Raw genomic sequence first — 27909 nt, forward strand, 5'->3', positions numbered from 1 at the left:
GGCCACGTGGTTCTTTTGTTCTGCCCAAACACTTTTCATGTTCTTGTGTTGTGTTGCTAACATCAACATGAATGCCAGGACACTTCCAAACAATCTCTCCTGTTAAAAACGTCTTTTCTGGTAGGGTAAAACTATGTTTTTTTTCTTTTCTTGTAACAACTCAAGATGTGTTTATAGAAATCTCACATGCAATCCACTCCCCAAAAGATAGTCTAATATGTAACTATTGTTAAGTGTCATTCTGTCCTCTGCATGTATCAGTAGAAACTGTGTGCTCCCTTATTAATTTTGCTCAGACAGAAATCCTCACGTCATGTTTCATTTACTGGGTTTATGGAAAAAGACAAAACAGTCATAAGTCATTAATGAGAGGCTTTTATTAGTGATAAAATACATACGGGAAATATTACATTTAAAAAAAAAGAGGAGCATATGCTGTCACTTCCTTCTCCCTCTCACTGCAATCATTCACCACGTTGGTCTCTAGTCGGCGGACCCTTCACTGACCAGATAGGAGGTCTCAGAGGTCAGCCTGACTGAACGAGTCGCTGGGGGTCATGAAACCACGTGAGGTCCCTGGAGTCAGAGACAGCCTCTCTGGAAACAGTTTCAGCAAAGATCCAAGGAGACACGGAGGATCCCACTACTCACACACAGAAGGTGTCTTAAGGTCTGTGAGGCGTTTGGTACTCTCTATGGCTCTATCAGAATAACGTGTCACCAGGTTTGGCCCTTAGAACATAACTGACCTTGGTTTACACAGCAGAACTTATGTTTTGGAGCACAGCAACCAATAAACACATCAGCTGGATCTAGGTTCTAGTTGTCCTGGAAGTGTGAACTTATTCTGTTAGTTTCCTAACATGTACTCCACAGACAGGATAAACATAACAACCTGTTTGGTCACCATGGTGACGGCGAGTTAAGACTACATTTTAGAGGCAGTACATTACAGCGATACAGTTCATTTGCACACAACCCAAGTTGCACAGTGTTAGTCATTTTTAACAACGAACATGTTTCAAGTGCTACAAGTTGATAGAAAAATCATAATTATAGTTCATTACCATGAAAGAACAAGGACCGGTTTCTTTACACATTAAATTATAAAACAACAACAAACAAAACAACAACTTGGGAACACATTATAAAACTAGAAGTACTCGCCACATTCTGTCAAAACCATCTGTCTTCTAAATTAGCACAGATCACTTACACAATCCATCACTGTAGAGTATTCCTGTTCTTAATGATCCTTTTCCTCTTTCTGCAGCATTAATAACAATGATTTGAAGCTCTTCAATAGTTAAAGTGAGTTTTGGTTTGTTAACTGTTTAACAATCTAAACAGCTGCTGGTTGTTTCAATGGAATGACATCATGGAAATACAAAATAAAAAACACTACGTTCAAGACACAAACGTAAAAACACTAAAGAAAGTACAAACAGATAAACCATTATTAATATATTATTCACTAGCAGTAATGAATAGTCAGCAGAAGCTTTGCCCCAGTGTTTGTGCGCATACACAGTGAGAGAGAAACCCTACATCTACTTCATGTGACAAACGCTACAAGGCAGCTTACTTGGTGTTACTTTGTTCACCACATTTCCAGGGCCAGCTTTTCATGCAGCACTAGGCTAGTTTAATTTCCAGTTGATGTCAGAGCTCCAGGTGGACCAGGAAGTCTAGAACATTCTACTACCATCAACACATGATAATAATGAGTTGTAGATTAAAAAAAGTCATAGGCAGTATCTAGTTCAATCAAAGTAACCTATCAGGAACCAGAGGCTGCACATTCCTGCATGGACTTTGTAACAAGAGACGTTTTAGCGCATTATGTTCTTTTCAGTTTAAAGGGTGTCAACGCTGTAACAAAGAGAGTTGACCTATCTCAGATTTGCTAGCCATCCTATCGCTAATGTAAAACTACAAACCCCATCAGAGAGCATGGAGGCTGCTACAGTGTAACTACTTCATCATTAATGTTCTTGTTATATTTTTGTCTAATACATCATTTACTTGGTGTAGATGAACAGCTATTTGTCATTCATGATTTGTGAGAGAAAAACACAATAACATTAGAACTGTAACATAATGAACTTTTCACTAAATGTGTACAAACTCGCAGCATGTTTTGTTCACCCCATGGGAGGATGCCAGTTATATTCCAGACAGGTTAGGGGCGTTTACTACCTGACGACTGAAATGAGAACCACCATGAGTCAAGTTGGGAACATTAGAACAACAAAAAAAAGGAAAAAGAAGAATTTCTAGGTACTGAACTAATAGGAGGAAAGTGGACCATGCTGGGAATGTTGTGGAATCATTGTAAAGGTGGAGGTGGGGTGGTATGAGGTGGGTGGGTGTGGCTTGAATGGGCATGTTTAACCCTCTCTTGCTGTGACCCGAGGCTCAGCCAGTGAGTTGTGGATGATGCTGCTGATGGATTCCACCCCCTCTCCTTGTAGGAAAGTGCGGTGGTCTCCCTCGATGACGTGGACTGACACCTTGCCGTCACAGACCTGAACAAACACACGGAAATGATTCAGCATGACAATGGAGAGTCACTTATTTTCAGTTAGTACAGTTGGATGTAGGCTGGTATACTCAAAAAGTAATAATTAGAATTAGAACTAAAAAGAAGGATTCACACTTTCAAAAACACTTTGTGAAGCTAGTGCAAATGCTGGTTACCTCGCCGAGTTTATAGTCAGCTCCCAGGTTTTGTTCGTACTCGCTGTTGGTTTTGGCGCGCAGTAGCGTCACGTTGCCATGGTATTTTGTGGCAGGCACATATCCATCAGCGGCCTTCAGTTTGTAGTAGAAGGTGGTGGCTGCGAAGCGCAGCGAGTCTCGGCTGATGTTGCTGTGACTGGAGGTGATGAGATCCACCGCCACGTTGACTCGGGCCTCCAGGTCCGACAGTGGGAGTAGACTTTCCAAAAGCTGCAGGAGAAGAGGAAGGAATCAGAAGAGTTAGGGATGGAGATCATTCCCACGGGGAACACTAAGATAGCATTAAAACTTGTGATACCCTAAAAAAGTGCGGGTACAATAAAAGGAAGTAACCATTGATAAAGAGTGAAACACTGCCTGTTTACTGCTGAGTTAGTAGCAAAACAATATTCTAATACGCTTATAGGAATAAATAACATCCTCATCTTGCATTGTATCATCGCTTTTCGCTCTGGTAGTTCAGCACTGCTAATGTATGATTTCTGGTGTCTTGCTGCTCTCACCTACCTACATTAAAAGGTTTGTTTTAAGTGACACTTGAATAAATCAAAATGTAATAGCTATGGTTGTCAGCAAATCAATCAGAAGGACTACAAAGGCTCAATTCACTCATGAAGAGCAGATCACAGACTTACATACTGTCTGTCATCTCATAATACTGTCTGCTGTATTGCCCTTCTTAAAACGGACTCATTCATTTATTATGACACTTTTCTAAGGCCAAAGGCCACAGATCAAACCTGGAACTCTCTGGTGAGCACCTGTTTGTGTTCGTGTGTCACAGGTTGTGTACCTTGTTGTATTCGATGCCGGTGAACTGCTGGATGAAGGCACATAGGGCTTCAGTCTCAGCCTCAGACTCTTTGCCTGGTGTCAGCTTGGCCCTGTAACTCTGAAAACCAAATACAGTGTTAACACAATATGATCCTCATCACCAAAAGCAAATGTTAACCTCTTCATTTCTTTTGTGTATTGTAAATATATGATTAGTTGATATGAGTAATTGTAGTAAAGTGAAGCCTCCCTTTTCACTGAATGTGTGTGTGATGTGCCTTCTCTAACCTGCGTATACGCTGCCACGTAGGAGTGTGATCCGTCAAACAGAAACAGGCTCTCCACAGTCCGATTCTGGGTCTGCAGCTGAGAGCACATTTCAAAGGCTACGCAGGCACCGAAGGAGTAGCCAGCAATTCTATACGGCCCGTCTGGCTGCACCTGTCTGATACAGTTCACATAGTAGGCCGACAGAGACTGGATGCTGTCCAGAGGAGCAGCTGGAGAGAGGAGAGAGGATAAACTGAGTGTGAGCGTGGAATACACAATGAAAACACAAAACTGGAAATATATGGAGTTACTTCTTTTCTTAGCTTTGTGAACCTAAACAGATAAATGCAGAATACCTTTTGTGCACTGCAGGCCATAGCAAGGCACGCTAAGCTTGGAGGCAAGCATCTTAAAAGCGCCAATGGAGCCCTCAATGGGATGTACGAGGAACAGTGGTCTCTCCTGGCTCTGAACATTGTTGAGAGGCGTCACAGTGGAATCACTGGGGTCGACTAACAGTTGGGCCAGATCAGAATCCAACACAGAGCGAACACCATCCCTCCTCCCTGCAGCATGGTGAGATCCTAGATAGTTGGAAGTAGCAAAGAGAAATAAATTCCTTCTTTTCAGCGCAGGCTGTAAAAGACTTAACAAAGATATAACAAATGAGTGCTGTAACATTAGATCCAAGTATATGTCGTTAAAGAAATACCATTTGGTCCGTTTGACTTGCTACTGGCCAGCTCTCGCAGCTTGTTAATGGTGAGCTGGCGGATCTCCCTCATGGCCATGACGATGTCGTAGTCACGCTCCAGAGTCTGGCGAACCTCCACTCCCATCAAAGAGTCCAGGCCCAAGTCAGCCAATGAGGCATCAGCGTTCAGGCTGTTCACATCCCGCACACCTAAGGGTGAAGAGGCAGAGTTCTGTTGGCTTGGCTTCATCATGTTCATTTCAAATCAACACAAATGAGATGTGAAAAAAAAGCCTCTTAACTGACATAATATCTCTTGATAAATGTGTTGTAAAAATCCAACTGCACTTTTAACTACCGCAGCTCACGGATTCATTTCCTTTTTCCAGTGAACAGTGTCTTACCGAGAATATGAGCAACAGCCTCCACCAAGTCTCTCTGGCTTCCTGCCTCGCTCTTTACCACCGTCCTCTCGGCCAGTACAAAGCTCGACATCACTGGATGTTGCCGGCACAGGAAGGTGTCGAGCACCTCCAGGCAGGATGCGATACGCTGTGGTAGGGTGCCACCGATGACTGCGTCATTACCACCCATGGTCTCCAGCACCACGCCTACATCTCCAATGGCACCCCACCCTCACCGCTAGTCCTGGTAGGCCGTCATAGCGCCGCTTTTCACACACGCGCTCCATGGACGAGTTGGCGTAACCGTAGTTACTTTGGCCGGCATTGCCACGGCCACAGCTGACCGAGGAGAAGGCCACGAAGTAACTGAGGTCTGGGCACAGCTTTCTTGTTACTCTGGGTGAAGAATGGAAACAGGTGCATCAAGATCCAGAGAGAGTGGTACAGCAGTTTTTGGTTAAAGGTGCACGGTTTAAACAGAATGAGGAGTCAATGGGCGTCTTACTTGTCCAGGTTTATGGTGCCATCATATTTAGGTTTGTTAACATCAATGAAGAGTTGAGGAGTCAAATTCTCCAACATGCCATCTTTCAACACCTGAGAACAACACACCCAACATAATACTGAAGTTTAGACTAAAGCAGAAATGAAATTGCGAATTTAAAGGAGACAGTTTTGGAGAAATAAGGTGGAGAAATAAGGTCAACAAGAGCAGCCTTTGACATCTATGTATTAAAACAGGACTGCACAGTCAGGATTATTTTACCAAGTCACCCTCAAGGATGCATTATGTTTCTGTAAGTTCAAAATTAATAGCCAAAAATATCAAACTAAAAGTCAGTTCAATATCAGAAGAACATGAATGTCTCCACAAAATGTCATAGCAATCTATGCATTTCTATGGGTCTGACGACTATTTATACAAGGAATAAATGTTAAATGTTACCATGGCCAGGTGGAAGACGCCACCCACTGGGCCCAGTGCACTGGCCTCAGCAATGAGTCGCTGTGCTCCCTCCAGCGTGCTGACATCACGGGTCGAGACCACCACCTCCACACCTTGACTCTGCCATTCACGCACCCGTTTCGCCTGGTAACCTAGTAACGGTAACACAGTAAAACCGTGTTAAAACTACTTACAATATGTATCCATCCTGATAGATATTCAGACATAATTGTGTCTGTTCAACATCTAAAGGAAATGAACTGTCTTGTGGATGTAAGTAAAAAGAGTCTGTCGTAAAAATAAAACATCAAAATACCCACCATAGTGGTGTCTCATACAAAAATGTGAAAAAGAAATGCCTCAAATGACACAGCACTCTCAAAAATGTTGACTAATTCTTATTTGTGCCTTACCATTCCTAATGCCTGATCTAGAAGTCAGCACCAGTTTGCGGGCTCCTCTCTCCATCAGCCACTGACCCAGCTCCAGACCGAAACCCCCAAGACCACCGGTGATAATGTAGGAGTGGGTTGAGGGGCAGAAGGTACGACAGATTGCTGTAAGAGACAAAGGGGTAGCAGGCTTGACAGCTGCACCCTTTTCCTCATCCCGGACCTGTGTGAAGAGAAAAAAAGTGGCTAAGTACCAGCATAGTGTCATAGTTTACAGTATTTAAAACTAGTTCCCTTAAAGTACTGTCAAAGTCTGAAAGCTGAAGTCGAAACTGACCTGTAAGAGGACCTTGCCGATGTGCTTGCCCTGAGCCATGTATCTGAATGCCTGCTCCACTTGGTCCCTCTCAAACACTGTGGTCTTGAGAGGCTGAACTACACCTCCCTTAATGCCCTCCTTCAGTAGCTGGGACACATCCTCCCACTCCCGGTTGCCCTCTTCAAAGAGGGCGTCCAGCAGGATACCGTGGAATGCCACGTTCTTCAGGAACAGAGCCATGCCTGCATTGACCACAACAACATAACGTCAGTGTTACTTTTAGTTTGTATTGTGTTCTTGTCAGAATAATGAATACATTCCAGGTTTAATGACAGCGCTTTGTCTGATTTCTCTTCCTCTACACTGCATTGTGTGGATATTCACATTCTTATGATATTCAGAAGTCTGAAGATGATATTTTGATATTCAGAAGGGTTCCTACCCAGTGGGGAGTTGTTGGAAAGGTCGTATTTGCCAATCTCCAGGAATCGTCCATGTCTGGCTAGGCAGCGAATACTAGCCTGTAGCTTCTCCTCAGCCAGAGAGTTTAGCACCACATCCACACCTGAAACACACACACATGACATATGTCACATATAGTCTACTTGGTGCAGGGATAATCCATTTGAAAGTGAAGGTCTCTTTAAAGAATGCAAGGTCTCAATGTGAAAGTGCATCTTAAACTAAATTAGCCATTTAATAATGAAAGCATATTTTTGTCTATCTTTGAATAACTCATCAAGTGGTCTCCCTGAACCCGTCAAGCGATATGAAGCAGATGCAGACAGAGTACACAGAAATTGCGTGAGGAACGGTGTATTGAGTACAGTTGGAAGGTCCTGACCTTTGCCCTGTGTGTGGAGCAGAACGTGTTGTTCAAAAGAAGTGTCTCTGGAGTTGGCAAAAGACTCTGCTGACAGCTGAGGGAACCTCTGCTGTAGGTAGGCCCGCTTCTCTGCTGAACCTAGTGACAGCACACATAAAAGAGTCTGGGTTAAAAAGCCTTTCACAAGTTTATGTCTAATAATTATGGCTCAGTAACTGATACAATCTCATACAGACATAATTACTAAGAAAAAAAAAACATTTTAAAAAGTGCTGGATTTGGTAGAATATTCCTTTTCCATAGAGAATAAAGTATGTTAAATTACACATCATAACATATCAAGCTGTGACTGTGACAGAGAGGATAGGACTGTTGAACACTAACCGACTGTAGTGAAGACTCTGCATTTCATGCTGAGTGCTATGGCGATGGCAGCCTGGCCGACCCCTCCTGACCCCGAGTGGATGAGGACAGTCTCTCCGGGGCGGAGTCTGCCTCGCACCACCAGAGAGTAATAGGCTGTGGCGTAGACTACTGGCACAGAGGCTGCTTGCTCCAGCGTCCTGCACAAAAGCACACACACACACAGGCATCATTATGTGCTCCTTTAGACACAGATGTAGTGTACATAGAGATACTATCCTCGCATCAGTTTCCAACAAAAACACAGCAGCATGTCTCCCACCTTGAATACACACACTGCTCAAGTCCTCACTGCCCTTACACACAGCTCAAAAAGGCGTTGAATAAAGGCAACTGGACTTTTGGATTTACTGTGACCTGGATGACTGAGAACCTTCACAGACAGACTTACACACAGTCTCACAGCACCAGAAAGTACACGCTAAAGGCAGCAGAATGAAGGGGGTTTCTACATGGCACTGTGCTGCTCTGTGCAATCTCTCTATGAAAAGGACCATTCAAAAGCTAAAACCCACCACCTTCTTAAATGTGGTCAAAATGTTTACTCATGGAATTTCTGATGAATTCATTCAAAATAAAGTAAGGCACACTGAAAAAAATGTCCTGATTTATTCATGATTTGTATTTACAGTTTCTATCATATTTCCATGAAATAAAACTTGGGACAATGTTGGATTTTAGATATAATAATTCTGTGACAACAGTTTTAATTCTCTCACACATGAGCTATAAAAAAATCTTGATAAATCCCTGTTGTTCCTTGTGATTTCTGTCCACTGTTTCAAACATTCAGTGGTGAGAATGTGAAAGAACAACTGCATTTTGTTTGTCATAGTTTACAGTCATATAACTCTTATAAGGCTAATAGCTAAGCTAGGCTAGCATATTTAAAAAATCTGACACTGACCAGCTGAGGGGAACTTCCCAAAGGAACCGCTTGTCAGCATCTACAGTTGTCGCCAGGCCTTTAGCAGGGAGCAGCCCCATCACACGCTGTCCGGCAGGGTTCCGACCAGAAAACTCCATACCCAACATGCACTGCTGCAGGGCTAGGTCCCCTAATGTATGACAAAAAAAATCAAGAAGTTATCCTATTATGTGGACCTCATGACCATAGTTGCTTCAATGTTCTAAGACTGTCACAAGCCAGATGCTGTGGGAGGCTATTAAAGGAAATAAAAGATTTCTTATTGGGCGTCTGTACCTGGAATAGCATCTGGTGGCAGTTTGCCGGTGGCCAGCATGATATCTCTGAAGTTGAGTGAGCTGTAGTAGACACGGCACAGTTGCACGTTGGGGTTGGTGGGCACAAAGTGACGGAGTGGAGAAGCAATCCAGCGCAGAGATGACAGGTCACCTCGGGTGAGCACGTTGACGTAGGCAGCCTCTGTCAACTCTTCATTTAGATCTGACAACAACAAAACACAGACGAATGATTCAATGGAAGTATTTTGAGAACCTCCCTATTGAAGATGATCGTCAAAAAACGTATTAGTTGTCTATTCACAAGAAGCTTTTGCTGATGTGAACTATAACTCCACTGCATCATTAACTTCTTTACAAGGAAATAATTTACTGTAGTGTAGTCTGACTTGAGCGGGGTGTCTAGTCTAGCAGGTATCAAAATAAGTAATATTTTCCTACCGTGAGTGATGAGCTGGTGTCTGAAGGTGCCCCAGCATCCGTCTCTGAACACATTCATAACCAGATCCTTCTCCATCACTGACTTTATGGACTTATGGCCTGGCTGGAGGCTTGGAGCAGCTGAAGACTCGTTGAGGTTGGACACAAATAAGCAGCTAGTGACAGAAACCAGAAAGAACACATGAAAATCATAAATCTATCAAACATGCCACATTAGCTTTTACTCATGAGTTAGATGCTCTGTGGAACACTGTGTGGAACCTATTCATGCCCCTAACCTTTTTTACATGTTACACTAAGAACGCAGGAATCCTACTACAATAGTGGGAATATATGTGACTGAGAACATGTCTCACCGTATTCGGTTGCCGCCTGGCTCCTGCCGCAGACAGTTGACCATTCCCACAATGCCACAGTGGGCTTTGGAAGCAGTCAGCCACACCGGGGTGTCTGCTGATTCTGCCATCAGCTCCTTCTGCACACATCCACACAATAACACAGTGTTGTCACATCTATCAAGTCACAGGACAAACTGATCAAGTGCCAAAAGAGTAATGGGGACTGGATACAGTTTTTAATTACAATGTAGAAGTTATGATGTGAAAAAGAAAACTAAACGGGACGAGAAACCCACCTTGAGTGTTTCCACCCACTTATAATCGGTGCTGTCCACGGGCAGGAAAACAGGCTGCTTGCCCGGAGAGTGACGGCGACACAGGAAGAGGGCAGAGCCATAGAAGGACTTCTTGACAGCCAACAGGCTGAGGGAGGCCTCAGCGAACACCTTCTCCCACTCAGCCTGACAACAAAAACAAGGTAACATCAGAAAACCATCCCCTCAACTAATAAGATGATTTTACTGACCAGCTCATTTGCTAAAATAAGACCAGACATTTTATAATAATTATGTGTCTGAACCAACTTGAGGAAGAAATATTTATAGATTTTGACAGAGTAATCTTAAGTAAGGAGTCCACATCAGTGTCTGGTATATAAGACATGAAAGCAATTAAGCATGCACAAAATTGAAAATCTCCCCACTGTGTGATCTGAATATTGCTTCCACTCACCTGTGTGAGCAGTTGTTGCTGGCTGCCGTTCTGAGCAGTGCTGGAGAGGAAGGCAACCGTCTCCCCCAGAGTCTCTCCCTTCAGCAGGGTGTGGAGGAGAATGAACCCATGTTGTTTGGCTCCAGATGCCAGATTTTCCACCAGTAGAGCAGGGTCTGTCGCCAGAGAACTCCATGTGTGGTTACACACTACCAGGTCTGCCCCTGATGCCATGCCTCCAGGAGCTGGGCCCATCAGAGGGTCCCACTGACCCGCAGTGACACCCAGCTCCTCCAGGGTGGTCTGGTGGGAGGACAGAAGGTCCAGGTTGGTTGCTGTGGCAGTGTAGTCCACATGCATCATGGGCTGGATGTTGAGGAGGGGCACCACACGTGAGAAGAGCTGGCCATCGTCTGAGAGAGCCTGGGAGGGGTCAGAGAGGTGAAGAACAATTCACATAATTCAGCCACTTTGCATTGGGATGACTTTAACCTATGTTATGTACTTTTTTTGTATCTTACCTCAAACACTTTGATCTTGCCGGGGGTACTGTTTTCCATGGTGATGTCCAGACAGTGTCTGAGGGCCGGGTTTTCTAGCAGACCCTGCAGCAGGCTATCCTGCAGCAGACACGCACGCTCCTTCTCCACCACCTGCTCCAACTCGGAGTGAAGGTTCCCGTTCAGCTCCAGGTCACAAAGCAGGGTCAGTAGCTTCACCAGGCCAGGCTCAGAGGGCTCAGCGCTGGGAAGAGGGTCAGCGCTCACCCCTTGTAGCCCAGGGATGGAGAGCTTCACACCATGTGGGGCCAACTTTCGCTGCAATCTGAGCATTAAACCTGGATGAAAAGAGAACGGGGAAAAACTGAAACTGACGATAATAAAATTATTGGTACAAGATAATTTAAGTAATTAAAATATTAATAAATTCTTTTGGGACACATTTATCATGATTATAGCATTATTGAAAATGCTGTCTATATGCCTATTACTGAATGTATTAAAGTTTTTTTTAGAGCTATTTGACACGATTTCTTGTTTTGCTCTCAGCTACTGTGGAAATGGACAGATCCATTACAAAAAGTGGAGATTCCAAAGTTAAAATAATATAATTCAAAGATGCAGCAACACATGTGACACGATGGAGAAAAGGTGGAATCAACATATCTTAAAGTTAACTTAGGAAAAAACTAAAAATATGTTAAACAGTTAATTTATTTTGTCCTTATCAAAAACATTACAAGGAAATTAACAACTGCCTAATGACTAACTAACCTTCCTAGCTATGTTTTAATCACTGTACTATTAGATGTTTATACCGCAAATATGTGTATTACGTGATGTAAACTATTTAACAATATGATCCAAATTTAAAGTCGATGATGACAGAGATGACAGGTTTATCTGTACCTCTGCAGAGCCTCAGCTGCTCGGCCAGTTTCCCATTGGCTGTGAGGCACTCCGTGTCCACGTAGGGTGCAAACACAAACTCCTCCAGGGTGGGGGGGCTCTGCTGCTGCTGACGACGGGGGGCCACTGTGGCATGCAGACCAGAGATCTGGACTCCACCAGCAACAATGTTGTCAAGGCTGCGGTTTACATGGACATCCACGGCTGTGCGAATGAGAGGAGAACGTTCTAAGAGGAGTTCAACACTTCAACAGATCAGTACCCTTGTGTAAATACGGTAACAGATAGTAACAGTAGTGTTTCCATCTGCATACAGAAATTATTTGCATATAGCCAGTCCAAACGCTGTATCATAATCTGTGTCAGAGAAAGGACAAAGACGACACTCACCTTGTTTTCCATCAGCGTACTCGCAGACTTTCTCCACATGGACAGCCGGGTCAATGCACACTGAGCGGATTCTGGTTGGCAAACGCAAGCTTCGACCAGGCAGTCCAACCACGATCATCTGCAGCATGGTGTCCAGGAAGGTCACCCAGTTTCCTGTCCACTGCAGCTTCCCACTGTCTCCTGGAAACACAACATCACATTACATGTGCTGATCAGACAATGTATAGTACCAGAGTACTTAACAGAGTAGGTAGAAAGAAGAGAGAGGAAAAAAAGCACCTTTAACACAGTAACATATTGTCTGTGGAAAATCGAAACAAGATCTGAAAACTGCAAAGAAATGCAAGAAACAGAAGTCACTGTTACCTGCATTGTTGGACTCCAGGATGCCTTGAAAGGCCTTCTTATAATCATAGCCACGCAGTCGCAGCTCTTTGTAGACATCATGTGTACTGAGATTCGTTTTGGGGTCACTGTCATTGGAGGCTAGACGACTTATCTGACTATGGAATGCATCAAGGGTCGCATCCTCCAGAAAGCTCACCTTACCTGAAAACCAAATAACAAGAATGAGAGAAGGCAGAGACTCAAAGGCATACTGGAGGTTAATGTGGAGAAAATGCACTTTTCAAGTCCAATGTTTGGATGTAAAAAGATTTTAACCACTTGATCTTTTGCATCCATTTAGATATGTGTCGTAATATGAACACATAACATTTCTTGGGTTATCATTAAAATAGTTGTTTGGAAGGGTTACATTGTTCCAGAACTTTGAACACAACATTCTCATCAGTTCATCTCTGAAGACAAGTGAGGTTTGTGACACATTTGAAGAATTTCCCACAGTGTGCTTCGGAGATATTGTATTCATTAGGACCATAGTATCAGCCCCCTCAGAGAATGATCTTTATTTTTTTTTTTTTTACCAATGTTGAACACTGTTTGTGCAACTCACCACTGACAGTCAGGTTTCCATTCTCTGACACCTCAAACTTCTTGGTGGCAGGCATGAGATGTACTTCTAACTGGACAGAGCCTGAGAGAAATGAAAAGATGAAGATGAGTTAAAGCAAAAACCAGCAACAAATCAGTGCACCATCATTAAAGATCTCTCAAAGCCCCACTGCTCTTCTGATCTTCTCACCAGTCTTGGGCAGGATGGTAGCCCTGTGGATGGTCACGTCCTCAAACGTTATAGGGGTGGCTTCCATGACAACCCCCAGACTTCTAACCAAGGTACGCCAGGCCAGCACCAGGTAACCCGTCGCTGGGTAGAGGACACGTCCGTCAATGCAGTGTCCGATGAGATAGTTGTCTGCAGACTCTGGGTTTGTGTCTGTCAAATAAAATGTGAAAGCAGGGTTAAACGTCTTCTTTTAAAATTAAAAGAGGAAAGAAGTGCAATCCAGACGTGCATTTCTCACCGATGTTATAGACGGTGGAAGAATTGGACCCTCCTGAGCCAGAAAGAAAATCTTCTGCCTTGGGGATATCCCAGGTCTGGGCATGGTCCCACTGCACTATGGGGGAGATCTGAGGGGTACCAACCGGCACAGGGTACTTCACAGTTGGGCAGAGGCCATTACTATCCACGTTGACGCTAAAGAGGTGCAGTAAAAAGAATTCTTATATTAACAAGGAAGGGGTGAAAAGAGAAAAGCCCCTACAGAAAACTGGTGCAGGATAGCTACTAAACAAGTGACTCAGCTACTGACCCGTTCATGTAGACTTTGCCAATGTTTGAGAGGAAGAACTCAAGGTTGTTGGCGTGACCTCTCTTCATCAGTGGGAGGATGCAACACGTGTGTTTTAGGCTACGTTTCAGGATGGCCTGCACAGAAAACAAATGAGAAAATCAGAGGTTTTAGGCTAACTGCATTAGGACGTAGTTTCTTTCCATCCTAATGCTTTACAAGCACACATTCAATGAGTGCATGAATAGTTATGTGTTTCACCTATGATACAGTGTCTCAATTTCCCCTGCAGTTCAAATCTGATACACAGAAAGAAGTCAAGGAGCTGCAATAGTTTATCAACAACATGCTGAGCATACCTGCAGCAGAGCGTGGGGTGCTATCTCCACCACTACAGCGTTTTCAGGCACCAGTTGGAGAGCCTCCTGGAACAGCACAGGGCTCACCAGGTTGTTGACGTGGTAGTCAGCTGAGCTGTACAGAGCCAGAGGAGAGTCCCACTCAGATTGAGGGATGCTGGTGCTCACCCAGCGGGATGAGCGCTGTCGGGGCTCCTTGATCACCTACACGTAAGATGACATATCGTTTTTATTACATTTAGCAATATTCATAATATATGCCAAAACCAGACAACTGATCTGCATTAGGGCAATTTAAAAGGGAATGTGTTTCCCAGTAAAACAACAACGTACCCTTTTCAGAGCAGCCAGCAGGGTTGGAGCGATGGAGGCCATGTAGTAGGAATGAAAAGCAACGCCAGCGCTACGAACCTCCTTTGCAAACACACCCTGGTCTTTCAGCACAGACACAAATGCACTGATCGCCTCCTGGAGAATCACACACAACACATCTGTCAACATACTTCACACTGTCGCTTTTTTTTTTTAAACATACTTTAAAGTATTCTAGCACTTTTCTATTACTTTGCTATACTTGTTACCAATATACCAGCCTACTACTTCTTCCTTTCCTGTTCCCATTATTTATTTTTATTTTTATAACATTTGAATTGACAAAACATAATGGACCACGGCCTTCAGGAAAAAACATTGTGTTCATCTGATAATGCTGTAACTAAATTTTCCTCTTCTACTTCAATCCCTGTGCCGACCCAGTGGAGGGCAGCTAACTTAAATATACTTCCAAAGGTCAATGATCTTTATTATGCTGCAGCTTCACTGTCCATAACAACGCAAGGATGTAGGACTCTATATTGACACTTCTGAATAGTTTGGTCTGTGTTAACCTGCAATGTTTCTTTAAGGTTGCTGTAATTAAACCTCACTAAGTGAACCAAATTAAAGCTCACTCAAGATGTTGAGTCATGTACACTTTACAAACAATGATTTAATACTGGCTTAGTAATTTGACAAGTTACGAAGTTACATGCAACAGAAGCATGAGCTAATTAGCTATACAGCGGGTTGATTCTGATTCTGAATATATATAAACAAGTAACAAATAGATTGTTTGACCTGAGGACCGGAGACGGTGACTGTGTCCTCGGAATTGTGGCAAGCTGGAACCACTCCTTGAGGACACTGAGCAATGCACTCCTTCCAGGTCAACCCTGGAACAGACAGCAAGCACAAAGGTGAGACATGTCAGTTATTAAATATCAAGACAGAAACTCAACTTCAAACTAAACTAAACTACTACACTAACTTCTAAATCTTTTTTTAAATTAGATGATGAAATATCGTAAAGGATAACTCTCTCTTACCAACTGCAGCCATGCCTCCTGGGGGGAGGTTGGCCTCCTTGATGCAGCGGCCTCTCCAGTAGGCAGCGAGGATGGCCTCGGAGTGGCTGAGGGAGCCGTCAGCGTAGCCGCACGCCAGCTCTCCCACCGAGTGTCCTACGATGCCGTCGGGCTGCAGACCCATCTTGGTGAGCAGGTCGATCTGAGCTATCTGTAAAGACAGAGAGGAAATATGGACATGATGATTTGTGTTTAATCTTTTATCTTATTTCATTATTGACAATATTTTATTTTACAGCAGTCGACTCTCAATTATTGCTTTGACAACAACTCCAGCTGAATTTTAAACTAGCCTGAATGAATCAAAACATCCGGACACATGTCAAATTGTCTACCTTTTAGTATGGGTAGCTCAGTTATTCATGTAATGGGGCAAAACTCTGCAAGCAATTAGAATAAACCTGACAACTATTTACTTGGCTCCAGTCTGAATACTACTTCTAATAAATGTCATTATTGGGTAGTGACTGAAAACTAATGAGAACACAGAAAACTATTCTTCATGACATTAATGTGCTCAAAAATGAAATTATCAATATAAAATATTACTGATCCCAATAATCCTGCTGTAAACAACATTTCTAAAGCAGCACATGAAAAGTCTCTCTGCTCTACCTGTATGGCAGCCAGTCCAACAAAGGCATGGACGGTGTCCTCAAATGTGCTCTCATCAGCCTCCATGAGCAGGCGAGAGACAACCAGGCCGGTGTCCTTCAGGGCTTTGTCTGACCGCAGGATGGAGTCTCTGAAGTGTGGCAGCTGCATGAGACTGCGGCCCATACCAGCCCACTGTGTTCCCATACCTGTCAATACAATCTACAGTCACACACCTCAATCCAGTAACAGTTACTTAGAGTCTATTATATATTCTATATTTTATATGTGTCAAAATATTTTCAAATGACAGTGTTTACAAAGCGTTGTTTCATCTACCTGCAGGATCACTCACCTGAACAGATGTACCAGAGTGGCCTGCCACTGGCTTGGACCTGCTGCACCTCCATGACATCACTCTGAGAGCCGATCAGAGAGTAACCTCGGTATGGCATGCCGGCAGCAGGGACTCCTGAAACTTCATTCAGCAAAGACAGGAAGTGGTCGTCTGTTGAGTGTTCCTTCCCCTTCTGGAGCATGGCGTTCACCGCAGACTCCGTACGACCACAGGCCTGGAGCACCCTGGGAACAGTCCGGGGCAAAGTGGAGCCAGCTGCCTTGTCAGCTGGACGAAGGATGACATGAACATTTGAACCTCCAAATCCAAAGGAGTTGATCCCAACGATGCCTCCTCGGATGGGAATAGGCCGATCGACAACTTGAACCCGACCATCGGTGAGAGCGGGGATGTCAGGGTTAGGATTGTTGAAGTGGAGGTTGGGAGCCCAGACTCCTCTCTCCATAGACAGCAACACCTGTATCACAAACAAAAACAATACAACTATGATCTAGGGTCTGAGTAAGAAATGAGAAATAATGACTAGCCACTTATTTTTAAGTCATTTGTCTGTAGTTATCTTCTCATGGCTTCATAAATTTACTCTCCAGTTTTCCAACAACAGTGACTTTGGTGAAAAAAAATTGGGTGATGCATTTAGGAAAACTCGGAAATTAAATTCTATATTCCAACTCGGAAATGTCAGACTTCTGATATCATACCGTTCATACTTAACTCAAAGGACACAAAATATATTTGGTATATTGCTATGCAGCATCAGGTGGATCTCAGCCAAGTTTTCCAAGACTCACACCACTTCTGATTGCCTAGTGATGTTAGTTTGGTTAAGAGGGAAAGCTGTGTTACTCTCACACCATAGACAAACTCAACTGACTGCTCAAACCTGACAACATCACGTATCAACAGGTTTTTTTTTCCTAATTTTGATCTTTTTTCCCCCCACATGGTGCCAGAATACTTTAAGCCCTGCTACTGTTGTCACATGAACACAATACTTTTCTTCAAGGAGAAACTACATGAAAGTCTCTATTGTTACCCTGTCGTACTGTTCTTTGGGTCACTACAAAGACACACTAAAGACAGAAAAACAGAGATCAGAAATACAGCGGGCTACAACCAAGAAGTTTCTCACACCACCGTTATTGTTCAGAAAACACTTGGTCTGACCTTAATATTAATCTTCAGTGAATAACGGCTGTGTTATCCTCACCTTTGCCAGGGCAGCGAGACCAGAGGCCGGTTCTGGGTGGCCCATGTTAGACTTGGTGGAGCCAATAAGCAAAGGTTCTCTCTTTGCTTCACAGAAAACACTGACGATACCATTGACCTCCTGTGGGTCCCCAACCTGCATGCAGAGATAAAAGATTTGATTTCATTTAGATTCCATTTATCCTGATTGATAAATAAATCAGATGTTTGTGTGAACTTGATCTGGAGACTAGACTGCTATCTGCACTGACCTTTGTTCCCGTGCCGTGTGCTTCGACGTACTCCACCTGCTCAGGTGTTACGTTGGCCTCCTGGTAGAGGGAGCGAACCAGCCTCTGCTGCATGTCACCAGAAGGAAATGTTACACCTGAGGAACCAAGACGAATGTGTGATGTTAAACAAAATCACAACTGCTCCTTCATTCACACATTTACATCACAGACTTTCACATGTCAATACTCATTTTAGATGATTGTTTCATAGAAAATCTGAACAAAATAGGATCAAGAAGGTGTCCAACTTGACACAGTAACCAAATCGGCACACAGACAAAATGGCAACAACTCCACACACCTACAATGACAATTTTCAGATTGTGTTTAAGCAAAACCTAAACCAAAACATAAACAATCAAGTTGTCATCTCGTCACGTTTGACAGTCTATTGGTACTGAAATCTTTTGCATCAAACAGCATGAGCTTAGAGCCTTCAGGCTTAGTGTGTATCCTCACCTTGCTCTTTGTATCCATCCGTGTTGTTGCCTGCATTGAGGACTGTTGCATAGACCCTTTTAGCCATAGATCTCTTGGTGAGCAGCACTGCTACTGCTGCTTCAGAGCGGCAGTATCCATTTCCTGTCCAAAAATAATGTATACATAATGTTACATAACGTAAATGTATAATAATGTAAAAAAAAATTATTTAATCACATATTAATTTACATACTGATTTTTATTTCACTATAATAAATGTCAAAAGATCAGTATGTATGCTTTGAGACCTGATGAGTCGAAGGACTTGCAGGTGCCCTCAGGACTGAGCATGCCCAGTTTCATGAACTGCACTGAGGTGTTTGGCTTGAGTAGCAGGTTGACTCCGCCCACTAGAGCGGCATCACAGTGGCCCTGGCGAATGGCATGGAAGGCATTTTCTAAAGCCAGCAAGCTGGAAGAGCAGGCTGTGTCTATGGCAGTGCTGGGGCCTGCAGAAGAGAAGACGGAAGGAGGATTAGAGCAAGTGAATCTATAAATCTGTATCTATAAATGAATTAGATTCATCAACAACATCGAAGTAGATGAGTCAGGATGACTCATTCTGTAGTATGGGATGTGTCATAACTATGCACATACCGCTGAAGTCAAAGAAGTAGGAGAGCCTGTTGGCCAACATGGCGCGCTGGCAGCCAGTCATGCTGTAGCCCAGGAGTTCCTCTGGATCTCTGCTGAACGCCTCGCCAGCCTCCGAGCCACTCACCCCGATGTAGACGCCCGTCTTACTGCCACGCAACGAGGCTGGATTCAGTCCTGGATCACAGCATTTTAAATTGTTTTAAAACTCATCAACTATTTCATCACACAGCCTCACTCAGATAGGTCTCAGATACCTTTTTTTAAAAAAGGTTTAGAAGAGAAGATTTCACCCTGTTTCCTTACCTCCATCTATGATAGCCTCATAGGCGATCTCCAGCATGAGACGGAGCTGGGGGTCCATGGTATTGGCCTGTTTGGGGTGGACTCCAAAGAAGGCCGCATCGAAGTGGCTGATGTCTTTCAGTTTACCGTTTCTCTTTGGGAGCCCATACAGACCTTGAAAAAGAGTGGACACACACTTCAGAAATGCAGAGAGAAACGTGGACGTCAGTTCTGACCAAGCATGAAAACATGAAAATATCATTAAACACAAGTTCTTGAGATTTACAAGGGTTATGGTGAGCTAGGAGATAAAGATGGTGAGGGATTTCTTTGACGGTCGATGTCACGGTATATATAGAATCTTCAAACCAAGAGCGGCTGGACGTTTCCATATCAATAAAAGCCAGGTAACATAGTTCTGTTTAAACCAATGAGCACCAGGTAAATGTTTCTCTATTTTGTACTAGAATGCACAAGAATTTTAAACCTATTTTTTGTAATGAAAGTCCTGTGCTTGCTCGCTGGTTGTGATCCATTTTATTTTAACCAGAAGTAAGTGTTGTCAGAGCTGAAGATGGCAGAAACAGCAGCCATGGAGAAGGAGTAGGATACTGCAGGTAAGAGTCTAGTGCACCCTAGGATTATTAGTGATGGGTTATTAGGATTATTCACCTGGAGTTGGGTTTTTTTTTTTTTTTTTTATTATTTCTGTACAGAAGACTTTCCAAAGTTAGTAGGAATACACCAGGATGTGTTGTGTAATTACTGTGACTACCAGAAGGGGGAGACAGCAGTTCCGCATTGAAGGTTTAACATAAGCTGGGTAGACAGACTAATGACACAGCATTTGGATTTCATTATGGGGTGCCTTAGGGTTAGTTGATAGTAATGCAACCAGTCACAGTAACTAAATCTACAGCGCTCACATGACTATGTCGCTGATAATCTTCAGTGCATAAAGCCAGTCAAAACTATGGCATGGCAGATCTTTGCCGAGCATAATGAATTCAAATGGAGCAACCAACTAAAATTTTACCACTAATATTTTGTGGACAAGGGAACTTTCAGCTGGTTTCTTGTTTAACATGCAAAAAAAAGACGACTACTTGTTACTCTGAGCAAGATCCATTTTACTTCTAGTTGGACATAACTAGCTTGATGTACATTATTCCTCTTAAAGAAGACATGTTAATTCTCATTCACACATTTTCCAAGGACTACCCAAGTTCAGGAACCCTCGGCTACTTTCTCTTTTAAACTTTCTTTTCTTCCAACTCTACCCATTCTCCCATGATGAGCAGTGTGTGGTCTCTGCATCAGCAGGCCCAATCCAACCCTTTCAGCACATGAATGTAAGGTTGACATGGTTGCCAGGCACTGACAAACGGGCCTTTTATTCCAGGAAAGGAAAAGCCGAAAAAGAGGAGACCAAGGATTTGAAACAGAGGGACAGCACAGCAGAGAGAGGAAAAGCTCAAGTTTTACCGAATGAAAATGGAAATTACAACAGCAAAATAAAAAAATAAAAGCAGGGTGGAGAGATACCGATTTCTTGGACCACTGTTAGGCAGTCAAGTCAGGCACAGCGAACAAAAAGAAACACTGCTTCCTGAATAAGGCCACTCAGGCAATAAAGTGGGGGTTTCAATTCAAGGGGCTCCAAGGAACAGCGGAACTTTTTGCTGCCATGTTCCAAGAAGGAGCTGCCCATTGGTCAGGCAGATATGTGCAAGAGCAGATTATTGTACTGTTTTCCCAACGTAGTGTTAAATGATGTCTATGGTAAGCTTTCTGTAATGACGAGACACCCAGGGACACACCACTGGATGTGTCTGTACCAAGAGAACACAGACAAGCAGATTAGCTCATAAACTAAATGATGGAGATAACAAAATGTTTACAGCTCGACTTCCTAAGATAACCTTATAGCGAAGACTTATGAATTGAGAAAGAGAGGTTTATCTTATCAGTGGAGGGTCATTACAACTGTGTCAAAGCCATGTTACGCACAGTCACACAGAAGTAGCAGGCCTATGTTGTACTAGAGTTTTTTGTTGTTGTTTGTTAAAATCAAGGAATAAAGTATATAGTATCGAACCAAATTAAACTGGCAAAATTATTTTTTTAATAGAGAAGTGTTTCTGTTGGTTAAATAAAGAGGACCACTTGTTTAAATGAGTCAGCAGTGTTGGTTAAGGTACTGAGCTTAAGACAGAATAATGTATTCTGTATTCAGTTAAATAGTGTAAAATCACTGGCAGAAAGTTTATAACGAAGGGTCTTGCTTTTAGAGAATGTCCAACAAGTGTATTGCCCAATGTGATGGTGACCAAAGCCATGTTAAGAATCTGACAGTAGATCCGACATATATTTAAATTCTTGTATTCAGATGGAAACTGGAAACAGAGACAGGACAGATTTGAATTGCAGCCTGAAGCAGATCTACAGTGGAAAGTGCATCTAGGTTAAACTGAGTTTAACATTCTACTTGATATTTACAAAAACATAAACTGTCGTAGCTTCAGATTGCCAGATGAGGCGGGAGGGAGCTAGACATAGAGACACAGAGTCTCCTACCAATCTGCATAAGGGTTACAGTGACCTCTGTTCCTGCAATGGAAAAGCAGACCTTTCCTAATCTCAGGATGAACAAATTCAGAGTCTTCATTTCACCTACTTTCAGGAATACAGCAGTTGTTGCCAGTCTCCCCTATCTCTCTACCCTCTGACTTGCTGTAAGCTCCATATGGTTATCTATCATGGGAATAAAATGGGAGCAAAATGCATCCCAATCTAAAATACACTAAGTAGTCAAGGATTTGACCAGTGTCTAAGAAGATCACATAAAGTTTTATTCATTATTGCATTTTCATCCTCAATAACTGTGACAGCTGACACCACAGCTATGGGATAATTTAAAAATAATTCCGTCAGATCAAATAATCAACCTTCTATTGGTTACACACAGCACAGAAAGGTATAAAGCTTTATGGGAGGTTTCACCTGGTGTCCACCGCCGGTTGTCTTCTGTCACCATGTCCACACCATTGATGAGGTTCTCCCAGAATTCCTCCAGGTTGTCAGATTCCGGCAAACGGCCGGATATCCCGGTTATGACTATCTCATCCATGGTGAATCACTGCGAACACAGAGAGGGGTAGTGTTAGCCATCACTGGCTTACATTCTTTATTTTAAATACACATTATACACCGATCAGCCACAACATTAAAACCACTGACAGGACAAGTAACTAACATTGAAAACCTTGTGACAACGCAATGTTCTGCTGGAAAACTTTTGGACCTGGTATTCATGTGGCTGTCATTTGGACACGTACCACCCACCCCCACCCCACAGCAATGACACTCTTTGATGACCTGCAGAGGCCCCTCCCTCAACCCATTGCACCCAAAGGCTCCCACTAACAGTATTCTGTTACCAGACACCACGGGACTTAGAGGCACAAGGGAAACCTGCACAACATTAGGAAGGGGTCATAATGTTAAGTCTCATTATTGTACACATTGTAAAGTATGTGGCCGATAGTATATTTGTCGATTCAATTAAGTGGAAATCCTCCATTCAACCAGGCATGGATGTGTATATTAGCATAGTGTATTAGTGTACATTATTTCATCAATCACCACTCAAAGTTTAAAAAAAGGTCATCATGGATTAATTGATGGACCAATTTGAAATTACCACAATGCTTGTTGGCTCCTTTTTCAACAAAAAAAAAAAACAACAAAAAAAACATTTACAAAGATAAAGGACACACTTTGACTATCCTGCAGGAATCAAATTTAGTTGCAATTTGAGACATAATAACCCCAACAATACCAGTAAAGTCATGAATCGCTACAATTGTCTTCTGTCTGCAACACATTCATTTTAATAATAACAACAACGCACTACAGTTTTTTTTATTACTTTTTTTTTATCTCCATCTAGACCTGCATTAAAAAAACCTTCTCTTGGAATTGAAAGATCCGGTAGAAACAGAATTCAAATTCCCGAATGCTTACGTGGCTTCCTGCTCAGCTGATTGTGCGGATAACTGGTTTAGTGAGAGCTGTGCTGCCACATCCCATCAGTGCAACAGTCACTGATAAACTGTACAAATAACAGCCATCTAGAGACGAGTATATGCTGAATCACTGAATGCCTTCTGATTTTTCATCACTGCCGTGTAAAACACTTCAATGACGCACCCGTGTCAATTATTTAAAAATATTAATTCACACTAAAATTCCTCCGTATTGGAGCATATGTAATTGTTGAATGGCAGCTTTGGAAATGAGTCCCTGTGGTTACGCATGAAAGAGCACTTAGAGCAGACAATGGGGTCTGCCGACTGACTACCGTGTCCATGGGCGCATCCATGTTGTACTGTGTATGTGTGTGTCTGTCTTGGTCTTTGTTCCCTCTTTCTAGGTCAGGCCTTTTTGTGTCGGCAGGCGCAGACGCCGATGAGCTAGCAGCTGGGGACAGAGCTACTGTACACAAACCATAACTCCACTGAGAGTACACAGTACACTGCCTGAGAAAACACATTTCTATGATGGTTGTTGTAATATCAAGAGAGATAAATTGGTCTAGACAAACAGAAGCATCAAATTATTACAAATGAGAATAGGTTATCCCAAAATAGAGGCATAACATGCTTCTCTAACAACTCAAATTATGCCTTGTGACCACTGGGCTCAGAAGGTCGCGTCATAACCATTAAATTAATTTTATAATCTGCCCACGTTAGCAATAGTAAGTATCTCACCTGCACGTGGCATGCACTGCTGTCACATACGCATCTTTACATCACAACAGCATTGGTTTGACATCAGCTGTCCACGTCTGTTGACATTCAGTAAGGTGTTACCCTACCACTAACCTCTAGAACAGCTGCACTGTTGTTCATATGGCAATCACGGCTGACATTCATTCCATACCGGCCCTGTTCAACCAGGGGAAAGGTGAGCGGGCAAAATAACTCTGCACTGCTTCACAGAGACACTTCCACCAAGGGAGCAAGTGGATGCAAACAATGACTTGGCATTTAAAAGAAGAACGTAAACGAAAAAACAGGTTTTCCAAAATAACAGTAGAGGATTTTAGTCTGCTCTTCTGATTTGTTGACCGTTACTAGCTGTCATGTAATTAAAGAGGGAAGCAGTTCATAGAGATGAGCAAAATCCAATATTTCAAAGATGAATAGAAGGTTAAATCATAGGTAGCGTGTTCAGCTTATGCAGATTTTTGCATTTTCCATTCATCTTTCTCCACACATGCTACTACGATTATCTAATTGCCAGCTGTTTCCAAAACAAAAATCTAGCAGTAATGTTGTATTCACAAGCCTCATCTGTTTATAGGCAGTACCCTACTTTAAAAGGTTTCCAAATTACAAAGTCCTTCATGCCAACTAAAACAAGTGTACCCCATCAATCTGCTCTGCTTTCTTACTAGTTAGAAGCAGTTATCGATCTTTAAACTATTATTTTTTATCACTGATCAGCTTTGGTTGATCAAGAAATTAATAAATTGCTTTTTCATTGGTTGAATGCTAGTTCAGAAGGGGCAACATCTCACTACGCACCAGTGATGATCAGAAGAATTTGACAGTATAATGAAGAGAAAGATCCACACAACAAGTAATAGTGAGGAGGATCAGACTGGTGAACACCTGGTCAGTCATGCTTTGAGAGGCTCACTGTCTGAAAGGATTTGGACTAAACACTGGCCTCGGATTAGATCTGATGCAGCACCGCCGGTGCAGTAACTAGCCTTACCTGACCCAGATCACACACTAACACCCTGCTCATGACAGCAGGCACAGTGATGTCAACAAGGGTATCATCTAAACCCATCCCTCACCTTCTCCTCATAGCCTGCGCAGCTCAGCCAACAGAACACCACAACAAGAACTGACTTGTCACCATTTTGTTAAAAAGACCTGAGGGCTGAAACCCAGTGACGACAACTCTATTATTACTCTGCAGGCTACAGTATCATCACGGAGTGGAAGAGGAACAAACTGTCCCTAGATTACAGGAACCAGTTCAGCGCATATGCAGAGTTCAGATCAGTTATTCTGTCTTACAAACCTACAGTTGTACAATCAGCACCAGATGGCCTGGATGCATTTGCATAGGTTCTTCCAAGCATCTGTCCACAACATGTCTGCCAATTTAGTCTGTCTGTGAACTTTCTCCCTCTTCATGTAATCCTAGACGCACTCCATGATGTTGAAATCACACCGTCTGCCATATGACCCCCTGCAGGACTCCTTCTTCTTGTATAGAAACAAGTTCTGTAATACTTCTACTGTATGTCTTCTGCTAATGCTGGATTCATCAGTTGTGATTCTTTTGGCCGTTGTTTGGTGACTAGTACTTTCTATTTAGCTGGCAGTTGTACATTCATCTTTGACCAGCCATAGGAAAGCCGGTACCGTGGTAGAAAAGAAAGAATGATGACCACACAGAGACAGACAGAGAGAGAGAAATTCCTCAACCACATGTCAAAATGAGCAAACTACATTAGATCGTGGAATTTAGTGCAGCTACTTCAGGCCACCATTAATATTTGAATGTTTAACTCAGCCATACAAGAAGCCAGACACTGTGCCAGTCAGTCACAAAGACAAGAGGACATTTCAGATCGTCATCCAGCTGCCATGAACAATTCTCCAACCTGTCCACCTCTTATACTCTCAAACCGTCATGTAACATCATCAGCTACATTTTGTATCATCACCAGATTCTACATGTTTGCTTCAGTCACATATATGTACGGCTGCGTTTCCAACATAGTTTTTTCGCAAAATAAAAGCAATATTTAGGAAATTCAGGTGAAGTACACTTTGTACCATTGAAAGGTGTTTTGCAAATGAGCTGTAACTCTCATGAAGTCTCGTCTTGCGATATCCCATAATTCCCTTAAATTCTCATCACGCAAGACTTCACTTTGAGGAAATGGACTTCAAGTGAAGTGGTCATGACCCTCTGTGTCATCTCCGGTGATGCTGGTGATGAGGAAAAACCAACAGTGTGAAAGTGTTTTAGCAATATTTGAGAGGTTTTCTGGAATGTAGGCGTGTCTATTACCAGTTTTCCTATTGCATTCTAGGCATAGTGGAAACTCAGCATACGACTGATGTCTGTTTATCTAGTTTCTCCTGCTGTTCTCTCTCTTTTCTGCCTCTACCTGACTGGCCTTAGGTAGACGAGTCCCTCCATGTGAGCTCAAGGTTTCAGGCTGGGTTTTGTAAAGCGTCTTGAGACAATTTGTATTGTTACTGACGCCATATAAATAAAACTGAACTGAACAGAAGCCACCCTCCAATCCGTGCAGGAAATGATGAGTCTGCAACATGGGATGAAGAATGAGCGTCATTCATCCTCCAGCCAACCTGGCACACTTTGTACAGGCCTGCACCGTGGGGACAAAGGTGGCCAATCACCAGCATCTCTCTGGTGACACTGTGCCAGAGAGGGGACTGCTGCAGCATCCCAGCAGGAATGAAAATGAAGGCACCTCTGATGAATGAACTGCCGGGATCTGAGCAGACGGACAAGCACGACAACTTGTGGAAATGTTCCTGATATGACGCTGCAGTGGCAGCATTGGTTCCTCCCTCTCAGACAGCCTGCATTCAACATTCAACCGAGCTGATGCTGGCGTTTTAGACACTGTCTGGAGCCAGAGTTTGGAGCAGTAAAACTGTAGCTGACCGGTAATGTACGATCTGACTGTCTGCAAACACCCCCCCCCCCCCCCCCCATCTTTAACTCTCCCTCTCAATTTAAACCGACCAATTCCACAATGCAACGCTTTATAGAAGCAGAAACGTGAGAACAAACGCGGCTCCATCGACACTTCTAAGCGTTGGACTGGAAACAAAAGCTGCACACATTACAGCATGTACGCAGAATACACGGCCACTAGAGAAGTTCAAGAGGAGAAGTGTTAGCCAAGAATGGCAAGTCACGTCGCAGTGTTTTCTTTGTAATTTAAGTCACGAGTCGATACAAAGACGCATATATTCGAGCGTTCCATTTGGGACAGCACACCATTGTTCTGTCTCAGCAGAAGAGATGAAGCCGGTGACTAAATGTTATCAGGTGGAACCGTTAGAGAGCTTACCTGTGTCGCGTTCAAATGTCCCCCACCCACAAAACAAATGATGAACTCAAATCACTTGTTAAAACGCTGGCGTTGTCTCGAGCGGTTTCACCTATCTAGCTTCGGTTGGTGCACGGTGGAGGAAGACTTTTCCTTTCCTTTCTGTGAGGGTTACCCTCCGTGCTTCTTTGAAAGTCTTTTTTCCTCCCTGATGAATTTAAGTGTCTCACATTCTGCCTGGCCACGCCACATGGGCT

The 27909-nt window shown here is 43.1% G+C and overlaps 1 protein-coding gene across 1 annotated transcript; it reads right to left on the reverse strand.

The window, feature by feature from the left end:
* Positions 1-359: 359 nt before the first annotated feature.
* On the reverse strand, positions 360-27909 carry fasn (fatty acid synthase). The gene is given in 43 exon segments (XM_047609458.1): positions 360-2528; positions 2701-2952; positions 3536-3634; positions 3805-4016; positions 4143-4370; positions 4499-4690; positions 4885-5113; positions 5115-5280; positions 5390-5481; positions 5831-5982; positions 6244-6445; positions 6560-6783; positions 6984-7106; positions 7386-7505; positions 7752-7930; positions 8698-8848; positions 8995-9198; positions 9435-9589; positions 9791-9909; positions 10069-10233; positions 10505-10906; positions 11005-11321; positions 11893-12096; positions 12283-12462; positions 12649-12831; positions 13238-13318; positions 13427-13618; positions 13707-13882; positions 13998-14113; positions 14336-14539; positions 14669-14803; positions 15452-15546; positions 15700-15889; positions 16354-16541; positions 16688-17147; positions 17901-18035; positions 18151-18266; positions 18631-18753; positions 18900-19100; positions 19249-19422; positions 19552-19704; positions 22534-22669; positions 27674-27909. Coding segments are annotated over 42 exon segments (7554 nt in total). The 5' UTR covers positions 22661-22669; positions 27674-27909; the 3' UTR covers positions 360-2390.

The sequence above is a fragment of the Mugil cephalus genome, chromosome 16 (genome assembly GCF_022458985.1).
Source record: "Mugil cephalus isolate CIBA_MC_2020 chromosome 16, CIBA_Mcephalus_1.1, whole genome shotgun sequence".
Lineage (NCBI taxonomy): Eukaryota > Metazoa > Chordata > Actinopteri > Mugiliformes > Mugilidae > Mugil > Mugil cephalus.